General features: G+C 37.1%; 1 protein-coding gene across 4 annotated transcripts in view; it reads right to left on the minus strand.

The window, feature by feature from the left end:
• The window catches only part of PRKDC (protein kinase, DNA-activated, catalytic subunit), a 254,337-nt gene that overhangs the window by 153,813 nt on the left and 88,869 nt on the right, over positions 1–11,655 (minus strand). For 3 of the 4 annotated variants that reach the window (XM_032421988.1, XM_032421989.1, XM_032421987.1), the window contains 4 exons: positions 4,116–4,301; positions 3,619–3,723; positions 2,383–2,550; positions 588–715 (listed from right to left, as the gene is read on the minus strand). In XM_032421988.1, coding sequence (XP_032277879.1) covers positions 588–715; positions 2,383–2,550; positions 3,619–3,723; positions 4,116–4,301 — 587 coding nt within the window. The remainder of the gene's footprint in view (positions 1–587; positions 716–2,382; positions 2,551–3,618; positions 3,724–4,115; positions 4,302–11,655) is intronic. The other variant, XM_032421990.1, reaches the window with a different exon arrangement.

Below are 11,655 nucleotides of genomic sequence, written 5' to 3' on the forward strand. Positions count from 1 at the left end.
TTTTAAAAAAAAAAAAAAAAAAAAAAAAAAAAAAGAGACTCTTAACAATAGAGAGCAAACTGAGGGTTGATGGAGGAATGTGGAGGATGGGCTAGATGGGTAATGTTTATTAAAGAGGGCACTTGTGATGAGCACTGGGTGTTGTAAGTCATAAATCACTGAATTCTACCGCAGAAACCAATAACGCACTGTATGTTAACTAAAATAAAAAAAAAAACAAAAAAAGAATTAGAGGTGAAATGACATGGCATCAGGGATCTGCTTTATTTCAGTAACTACAGCACAAAAGAAAAGAGGCTAAAATAGGGTTGATAAGGCTGGAAAGTGCTTAATGCGTGTTTGATCTGGATGTTCAGTTACAGGCTTACCCTTTAGCTTTGCATATGTTTGAAACTTTCACAATAAAAAAATGTTTGAAACTTTCACAATAAGTCTTTTTTTCTCCATCAAGAAAAACAAAATAAAATTGAGTTGTAAGAGTTGACTGCAATTGCTACTCAACTTTTTTTGGAACAGAGAAGATAATTCCCCACAGAAATAAAAAGTATATGGTGTCTCCGGTCCCAGACTAGAATAGAATGACTTACTTTCTGGCAATCTTTTTGAAAGTAGATTGAAATAATTCTTCCATAACATGATGCTGTTCCCGACAAAGAATTTCCGTCATCAACTGCAACAATACAGGACTTTGAGATAATTCCAATGCATCTAGAAACTAGAAAAAAAAAAAATTTTCTTGGATCTTTATTTTTGTTTTGCTCTTACCAGTAATAACAAAATGGAAAATTAAAACCGGGTTTCACAGAGAAGTAACAAATGCTAACATTTTTGCCATTTCTGCAGCTACAGTGAATGCCTGGCATATAATGACGTTTGTTAAATATTTGAGTTTTGATTCTTTTAAGGTTTTGCAGATGTTTTTTCTCTTACAACAGTCAGGATCTTCTGAAAGATCTGATTCCAGGTACTGACATTACACGATGATGTGACTTTACTGAGGTTTTTGTCTTCACCATTCCAGGTACTCTGGGGGTTTTTTTATTTTGGAGACATGTCTTTTCCACACCATCTTCACTGCACAGCAGCTGTTCTAGGCTGTTCATCTAATGTTCTCTACTCCTCCATTTTCCATCTTGATGTCTGTTTGTTCTACTTTCTAGGAAATAGCCTCAATTTTATCTTCTGTTTTGTGAATTTTTTAAAAATTTTGCTTTTATATATTTAATTTCCAAGAGCACTTATTTGTTCTACTTCACGGACACAATACCTTCTCTCATCTCTGAAACTACTCTTACAGTTTCTTTGATGTTCTCACCTCCCATCTCCCTTTGTTGACTCAGTTCCCTCTGAGTTCCTTTTTCCTGTTGGTTTACATCTTTTAAGGTTGGAAGCTTCCTTCAAATGTTCAGTGACTGTACTTATATTTACATTAGCACATTTACATTAAGAGAAAGTACCAAAGATCTATGTAGAATCTTTGCGGATACTATAACTGTTAGGTAACAGACTGCTTGGGAAACAGGATGCTTAGATGGCACCTACATAATGGTGTCACCCCATTAATGACCTGCTGATTACAGGAATGCACCATTCAAGAAAGGTGACTGGCAAGCTAGAGGCAGCATGTACCCTGAGCATTGAGAGTGGCACCACCAAGCTCTTTCCCCAGAAACTACACTCAGCATCTCAGCATCAAGCCACCATAGCTTTGAACTGTTGTCTTTGAGCATCTGTGCTTTATCTCAATTTATTCTGTGCACCTGTTAGCAAGATGTGTCCTTTGGTATCAAAAGGGCCTAAGAGAGGATATTTTTTGGGTCTGGGAATGCTCAAAAAATTTCCATACAAATTAATGGTAATTGCTTATTTGCTTTATGACATTTTGGCTTACAAAAGTTTTCATAGAAATGTACCACTGCTGGATAGCAGGGGAAACCTGTATATAGTTGCTATAAATAACAACAATCTAGTACGGAAAAACAATCTACCACCTTGTTTAAGCCACTGGTATTTTAGAGACCTTCATCTATATATTAAATAATATAGGTGATAATCACTAAATGTTTCTCAAATAACCACTACTTCTTTATTCTATTTCTTAGCTCTTTTTGGCATTAATTTTCAAAATTTATACATTATGCATAGAATATTTCACAATGCTTTTCTGCATAAAAGATTTCAATTTAAAACGGGAGGGAATGAATTCCAAAGGATTTAGATATGCATCTGCCTCCACAGCTACCCAGCTTTCAAAATGAATTGAACTGAATTCTTAAAGTTACAATACCTCTCTGGCTCTGAATATTTCACTTACTTCTTTTCATCAAGAAATGTAACAGAAATACAATGTTTTAACTTCACTTGGTACTACTAAACACTAACCTTTTTCATGCAGTCTACATAATTATTGTACCGCAGAGTTCCCGGGGGAAATTCTTCAGACTTCATGGGGAAATTAGAAATGATAAGCTTTTCAAGGACATGCTTAAGGTCCTCAAGACTGCCTCCAGTAAGACTGGTGAAGAATGGAAGAAGAATTACAGCCTGACCCTGTGGGAGCAATGCAGACATAATGAAATTGCACCAGTCAGGGCTTATGAATCCTATAGAATAAATAAAATTACTGCTTTCTTAAGGCTTTGCAAATAAAGCATTGTGTGGATTCAATGAATGACTTCAGAATACCTTCTATATTACACTGAAAACCAACCTGAACACAATACTGTATCTCAGCTTCTACTCTAGAGGCCAGCGGGCCAACTCAGGGCTATACGTGTAATTAAATAGGACACTGTATGATGATGCTGTGTGATTTCTCCTTCTACAAATACAGACTCTCATAAAGATACACTGGATAAGTTTGGTGTGGAAAGAGCATACTGAACAACCTATGGGAAAATTTATAAATATTTCTCGTAGAGCTAATTCAGAACTTTATAACAAGAGTAAAAGAAACTAGATGGTATTTCTTATCTCCCTTGCGTGGCAAGAAAGTTCCCAGGCTCCCTCATACTGAGGAATGAGAAACTTGATTAACCACAGAACAGAAAATTCCAAAGAAATATCCTTACGGTCTACTAAAAAGACGTCTTTCATTAAGGCCATATTTTATTAGAACATAAAATCTAATTATTATAGGACTTTAAAATTATAATATTAAGTTCTTGACTCTAAAAATTACCAAGATATAGTTATTAATAGAAAAATGACTGAGTAATAGTTTAAATTCTGTCATTCACTAATAGAGCAATTCTCAAAAAAGCCAATTTGAACCACACATATGAAAAGACAAATATTAATTCTTCTAAGTATGGGAAACTCATTGTGATTATATTTATCTTTTAGAGAGACATAAAAAAGTATGCGCAGATCAAATAACATGATGCCAGGGATATCTTTCAAGGGTAGGAGTGGCTGCATAGTTGAAACAGACATGCCCATAGACAGATGGCTATTGAGGCTGAGTGACAGGTACACAAGGGTCACGTAATCTCTGCTTTTGAGTATGTGTGAAATTTTCCATAATAAAAAACAGAAAACATCACAAATATGTAAAAATATAAAATGGGAAAATAATGGAGAATGTAATCTGAAAGAAAAATCTTTTTCATCACTTACCTTTAAATGTAAACCCAACTTTGGATCAGCAAGTAGACTAGCATATGTTGTAAAGACTTCAGGGAACGCACTGTGATTTGTATTAAAAGATACAGATGAATCAATCTAAAGGAGAGGAAATAAAACATGATACATTTCTATATTATGCCTCTAATTTCCTTTAACACAGTTTCTAAGTTTTTTAATTTCAGAAATAATCTAGAAATTTGTTCTTCGGCTTCAACAATATTTTAACAATTCTTGTTCTGAAATATTTTAAATCTATCTGCTAAGACAATGCATGTAAAGACACTAAAAAGGTAAAGTATAGGAAAGGATAATGAATATAAATGATAATAATGGAAAAAGTATAAAATGTAAGGTAATCAGCAAATGTCCAGTGAAAATATTTTTTTACTTATCAAACCAATGAGCTTCTTAAGAAATCTCCATCACATTTTTGAAGATAAAACTTACAGAGTCCAAAACAACTTCCTTTTTAAGGTTTCTCAAGTTACCTGCAAAATTTTGGCCAGTAAGGTCAGCACTGCTGTTTTACTTTCAGGAGCAGAATCTTTGGCCCACCAGGAGTCCCACTTCTTCCAGTTGTGCAGAATTGTACTCGCAAGTTTCAGTCCTTGGTGTTTCTGGCTGGCTCGATCCCTGAAGCTCTGATCTAACATACCATTCAGAACGGTGCTTACCTGAAATAAGTGTGTGTGGTACTTGAAGAAAAATCCTCAGTATCAAGACTGATGGATATATAACAAAATCTACTTTCAGTTCAAAGCTATTCTTGGAAAATAAAGATGCTATTTCTGTAATAGCTATTTATTTCATAACTCCTCAAATTTGAGAAGAAAAACTTAACATGTAAATTTTCCCACAAAAGCATAAGGTGGCCTCCTTTATGAAACCATGTTCATCCTATTGCTTATTTTCTTAGTTGGGAGCATTCTCGACGAGAGGAAGAATTAACTCTCCTCTGTTATACAGGCACATGCACAGAAGCATATACACATGCTTGCACACACACACACATTTCCTGTCCCAACACCTTTCCAGTAGCTGACATCCTAATTTTGGTTAGATTAATATTCAATATTCTTATCATTATGACAATGCAATCATTTTTACACAACATTCTGATCTCCCTGAAGTATTAACTTGCCTGCTTTCTTTGCTGTTTTCAATGTGCCTATCATTATTTGCCATCAAACTCTCCCCCAATTAATGAAATCACCTCAAGACATCTAAACACATCAGGAAGTCTATCAGCTCCATCTCAGTGGCAACATAGCTCCCACTCTGGAATGTCTGTGATCACTGCCCTCTGGGTGTCACTTCAGCACCCTCCAGGAGAATGGTCCCCTTCTCTGTGTTTGAGCCAACTTCCCAGATCCAACATTTTCCACTTTCTTGGCTGACTGATGAGAGTGCACAGGAGATAAGATTCCTTTGAGATCTGGCACATCTGAAACATCTGCATTCAACTCTCACACATGACTGATAGTCTAGCCAGATTCAGAACTCTAGGTTGGAATCTTCTTTGCTGAATTGTGAAAGGAATTTGGCTTACAGTCTTCTAGTGTCCACTCTGCAGTTGCAAAGACAAACGGCATCTGATTTCTCGATCCTTTAAAATGTAATCAGGTTCTCTTGCAGAAACTTTTTAGAATCTTTTCTCATGGTGAAGCCCCTGGGGTTCTGAATTGTCAAGAAATTTGCTCCATGTAAAGCTGCTTTCATACACTGTGCTGGATACTCAATGGCCCTTTCCCATCTGGAAGCTCAAGGCCTTCATTTCTGGGACATTCTCTTGAGGGCCTATCTTCCCCCTGAGGAGGAGGTCCTGGTGCTGGACCTTATCAGTGGATCCCAAGTTTCATCATGTTTTCTCTATTACTTTCTGTTTTGTCTTTTTACTTTATTCTCTGGGAGAGTTTCTAAATTTTATCTTCCAAACCCATTTCATTTTTAATTTCTGATGCCTATGCTTAATTCTCAAATGTTCTTTTTTGTTCAGTGTTCTTTTCAGTAGCAATTCTTATTTCGTCAATAAGCTGTCCTCTTTCATTTCTGTGGTTCTTTTCTCTTTACATTTCCATTTCACTGAATAGTCTCTGTGTCAAATAGCTTTTTACCTGCCTATCCCTTTTAGAATCCATTTCCTCGATGCCTGGTGCTCCCTGGCTGTTGGCACATATTGAGACACTGACTAAAAGTACTGGGCAGTGGCAAGGTCACTGGCAATAAGGATCAGTGAAGGTTGGCTGGGCAATGATGACACTTAATCTTCATTTTCTCTTAGGCTTGTCAAAATATTCTGATATCCTGCCTGAAGGTATTATACCTAACCAACCATATTCTGGGAGCCAAACTGGGGGAAGAGAGCTAAAAGCCTCAAAGTTCAGAATTCAGGGAGGCTTTCACTTAACTTCCTTGTTTCAAAAAGGTATTTCTACACCAAAGATATACAAAGGATCATAAAAGACCATTATGAACAATTATTCACCAACAAATTGGACAACCTAGAAAAAAACCGATAAATTCCTAGAAATATACAACTTACCAGGATTGAATCTTGAGGAGATAATTTGAACAGACCAATTAATAGTAAGGAGGTTGAATCAGTAATCAAAAACCTCTCAACAAACAAAAGTTCAGGACCAGATAGCTTCACTGTGAATCCTACCAAACATTTAAGTAAGAACTAAGACCAATCCTCAAATTCTTCTAAAAAAACTAGAAGACAAGTCAACACTTCCACACTCATTCCATGAGGCCAGCATTATCCTGATACCAAAACCAGACAAGGAAACTACAAGAAAATTACAGGAAAATATCTCTGATGAACAAAGATGCAAAACTCCTCAACAAAACATCAGCATACCAAATTCAACAATACATTAAAAGGATCATATACCATGATCAAGTGGGGTTTATTTCAGGGATGCCAGGATGGTTCAACATCTGCAAATCAATTAGCGTGATACACCACATTAACAAAATAAAGGACAAAAATCATAGGATCATCTTAATAGATACAGAAAAAACATTTGATAAAATTCAACAACCATTCATGATAAAACTCAACAAATCGGGTACAGAGGGAACATACTTCAACATAGTAAAAGCCATATATGATAAATGTACAGCTGACATCACACTTGATAGTGAAAAATTGAGAGCTTTTTCCCTAGTCAGGAACAAGAAAAGGATGTCCACTCTTACCACTTTTATTCACCATAGTATTGGAAGTCCTAGCCATAGCAATCAGACAAGAAAAAGAAAGAAAGAGCATCAAAAACAGAAGGGAAGAAGTAACACTGTCTCTGTTTGCAGATGGCATATTATATATAGGAAACCCTGAAGACTCCACCAAAAAACTATTAAAATTAATCAATAAATTCAGTAAAGTTGCAGGACACAAAATCAATATACAAAAATCTGTTGCATTTCTATACACTAATAACCAACTATCAGAAAGTGAAATTAAGAAAACAATCCCATTTACAATTGCATCAAATAGAATAAAACACCTAGGAATAAATTAAACCAAGGAGATTAAAAACCTGTATGATGAAAACTAGAAGACACTGATGAAAAAAACTGAAGATGCAAATAACTGGAAGGATATCCTGTACTCATGGAATAGAATAATTAATATTGCCAAAATGTTGGTATTATCCAAAGCAATCTACAGATTCAATATAATCCCTATCAAAATTCCAATGGAATTTTTCATAGAAATAGAACAAGCAATCCTAAAATTTGTACGGAACCACAAAAGACCCTGAATAATCAAAGCAATCCTGAGAAAGAACAACAAAGCTGGAGGCATTATGCTTCCTGATTTCATGCTATGTCAAAGTAATCAAAACAATACAGTATTGGCATAAAAATAGACACATAGATCAATGGAACAGAATGGACAGCCCAGAAATAAACACATGCAAGGAGCCAAGAATATACAATGAAGGACAAAGAAGCCAAGAATATACAATGGAGAAAGGATAGTCTCTTCAATAAATGGTACTGGGAAAACTGGACAGCTACATGCAAAAGAATGAAACTTGAAATCTATTTTACACCATACACAAAAATCAACTCAAAATGTATTAAAGACTTGAACTTAAGACCTGAAGCCATAAAATTCCTTAAGGGATAAGCTCCTTGACATTGGTCTTAGCAATGATTGTTTTTTTGGATTTCACACCAAAAGCAAAGGCTACAATAGTAAAAATAAACAAGTGGAACTACATCAAACTAAAAAGTTTCTGCACAGCAAAAGAAATCACCAACAAAATGAAAAGGCAAGCTATAAAATGGCAGAAAATATCTGTAAATCTTGTATCTGATAAGGGGTTAATATCCAAAATATATGAAGGACTCATACAACTCAACAGCAAAAAAAATCAAACAATCTAATTTAAAAATGGGCAGAGGAACTGAATAGACATTTTTCCAAAGAAGACAGGTAGTCAAAAGGTACATGAAAAGGTGCTCAACATCACTAATCATCAGGAATATGCAAATCAAAACCATAGTGAGATATCATCTCATACCTGTAAGAACAACTAGCATCAAAAAGACAAAAGTGTTGGTGAGGATGTGAAGAAAAGGGCACTCTTGTGCACTGCTAGTGGGAGTGCAAACTGGTGTAGCCACTATGGAATACAGTGTGGCAGTCCTTCCAAAAATTAAAAACAGAAGTACCATACGGTCTGGCAATTCCACTTCTGGGTATTTATCTGAAGAAAAGGAGATCACTATCTAAAAAATATATCTGCATCCCCATGTTCACTGCAACATTATGTACAATAGCCAAAGACATGGAAACAAACTAAGTGTCCATCAACAGATGAATAAAGAAGATGTGGTATATACATATACAATGAAATTTTTTCAGCCATTATAAAGAAGAAAATTCTGCCAATTGTCACAACATAGATTTGACCCTGACAACATTATGCTAAGTGAAATGGATCCTATAGAGAAAGTTAAATACTGTGTATCATTTATACATGGAATCTGAAAAATCAAACTCATAGGGAACAGACTGGTGCTTGCTAGAGGCAGGGGATGTGAAGTTGGGCAAAATGAATGAAAGTGGTCAAAGGTACAACTTCCAGTTATAAGATAATTAAGTTCTGGAGATGTAATGTACAGCATGGTGACTAAAGTTAACAATCTGTATCACATATCCGAAAAATGCTGATGTGCTTAAAAGTTCTCATTGCATGGAAAAAATTTTATCAATATAAGGTGATGAACATTAACTAAACTTATCACAGTAATCATTCTGTATGATTATCAAATTTGATTAAATCAAATCAGCATGTTGTACACCTAAAACTTTTACAAAATGTTATATATCAATTATATCTCCATAAATTTGGAAAAAAGAAAAAGAATATTCATTCATGTGAATGGTTATAAAATAAACAAAATCAGTAGTTTTCTGATATACCACAGCCTTGAAAAGAAAATAAAAAGGTGGGGAGCCTGGGTGGCTCAGTCAGTTAAGAGTCTGACTCTTGATTTCAGCTCAGGTCATGATCTCAGGTTCATGAGACTGAGCCCTGTGTCAGGCTCCATGCTCAGCCAGGGAGTCTGCTTCTCTCTCTCTCTCTCTCTCTCTCTCCCCCACCCCCTTTGGCCCTTCCCCACTCATTTTCTCTCTCTCTTTCAAATAAATAAATCTTTCAAAAAAAAAAATATAAAGGGAAAATGTTCCATTTACATTTACAACTGAATAGCATCCAATATCTAGAAATGTTAAGAAATGTGCAGTAACTAGATGAATAAAATGATAGCATTCTACATAATAGTATGACAAAAAAAATTTGAGAATATGAGTAAAGGTTTGAATAAATGGAAAGACGTACCTTAGAAAAAGTAGGCTTATGTTTTAAAAAGGTCAATTTGGTTTAAATTTACTCAATATTCGGTATATTATCACTTAAAATCCCTACCATGTTGTGGAAAAGGTGATAACCCAAAAAAACGATTCTAAATTTCACTTTCAAGAATATGCAAGTGTGGGGGGCGGAGCAAGATGGCGGAGGAGTAGGAGACCTGGATTTTGTCTCCTCTCAGGAATTCAGCTGGATAGGGATCAAACCATTCTGAACACCTACAAACTCAACAGGAGATCAAAGAAAAGAAGAGCAACAACTCTCTGAACAGAAAAGCGACCACTTTTTGGAAGGTAGGACGTGCGGAGAAGTGAATCCGAGGCGACATTCGGGAGGATAGACGGTGGGGGAGGGGCCTCCGACGGCTGCTTCTGGCAAGTGATAGAGCCACGGAGCACAAAATCGGAACTTTTAGAAGTCTGCTCCGCTGAGGGACGTCACTCTGGTGACGAAGTGGGGGGTGGAACCCTCGCGGGACAGTGTGGTCTCAGGACCCTCGGGGTCACAGAAAGACCGGGGGTGCCTGAGTGCGGCAGAGCTCCCAGGTACCGGAGCAGGGAAGCCGGCTGCAGAGACGGAGCCCAGGCGCGGGCTCTCAGCTCGGGGTTGCTATAAACCGTGATCCGCGGCACAGTCGGGCCACTGCTCCTCCAGCAGGGACCCAACAAGCGGCAGATCCGGGGAGACCCACCTTCTTCCCCCGGGAGGAGAGGTGCGGGAGCGCACCGCGGGGATCTGCTGGGTTTGGAGACTCCACCCGGGGTCCGGTGCCAGATAGAAGGGCGCGGTCACAGGCCGGGTGAGCGCGGAGTGCGGCCGGAGACCGGGGAGACGGGAGTGACTGACGGCTTTTCTCTGGGGGCTCGCTGAGGAGCGGGACCCCGAGTTCTCGGCTCCGCGGGGGCGGAGACTGGGAGGCCACCATTTTCACTCTCCGCCTCCAAAGCTGTACGGAGAGCTTGCAGGGAACAAAAGCTCCGGAGAGCAAACCCGAGCAGATTACTTAGCCCGGACCGGCAAGGGCGGGGCACTTTTGCCTCCGGCAAAGACATTTGGGAACCACGGCAACAGGCCCCTCCCCCAGAAGATCAGCGAGAACAGCCAGCCAAGACCAAGTTTACCGATCAATGAGAACGGCAGAACTCCAGCGCTAGGGGAATACTGCACATAGAATTCATGGCTTTTTTACCATGATTCTTTAGTCTTTCAAAATTAATTATTTTTTTTAACTGTCTTTTTTTCTTTTTTCCTTTTTTCTTTTTTTGTGAATTTTTCTTTTTCCCTTTTTCAACCAACATCTTATCAATCCCTTTTTTAAAAAAAACATTTTTATTTTTCATTTTTAAAGTCATATTCTATCCCTTCATAGTAGTTACCCGTATTTTTGGCATATATATATAAGTTGTTCTCTCTTTAAAATCTTGAGATAGTTTCTTCTAACAGATCAAAATATACTCTAAATCTCTAGTGTATGGTTTTTTTCTACTCCCCTGCCTGATCACATTCTCTCCCTTTTTTCTTTCTTTCTTTTTTTTTTAATCCTCTTCTTTCTTTTTTCAAACAACTTATCAAATCCTTTTTTAAAATTTTTTATAATTTCCATCTTTACAGTCATATTCCATCCCTTCATCATATCAACCCTTATTTTTGTACATATATAAGTTTTTCTTTCTTTAAAATTTTGGGAGGGACTTTCTTTTTACAGACCAAAATACACCCAAAATCTAGTGTGTGGCACTGATCTATAATCCAGCCTGATCATATTTGATCACATTCTGTTTTTGTTTTGTTTTGTTTTGTTCTGCTTTTGTTTGTTTTTATCTTTATCTTTTTCTTTTTTCTTTTTTTCTTTCCTTTTCTTTTTTCTCTCTTTCCCTTTCTTTTCCCACTGCTTCAGGTCTTTTCTGATTTGTTTAGAGTATATTTTCTGGGGACGTTGTTACCCTGTTAGCATTTTGTTCTCTCATTAATCTATTCTCCTCTGCACAAAATGACAAGACGGAAAAAATCACCTCAACAAAAAGAACAAGAGGTAGTACCGACTGCCAGGGACCTACTCAATACGGACATTAGTACGATGTCAGATCTAGAGTTCAGAATCATCACTTTAAAGATACTAGCTGGGCTTGAAAAAAAC

The sequence above is a fragment of the Phoca vitulina genome, unplaced genomic scaffold, assembly GCF_004348235.1.
Source record: "Phoca vitulina isolate PV1807 unplaced genomic scaffold, GSC_HSeal_1.0 scaffold25, whole genome shotgun sequence".
Lineage (NCBI taxonomy): Eukaryota > Metazoa > Chordata > Mammalia > Carnivora > Phocidae > Phoca > Phoca vitulina.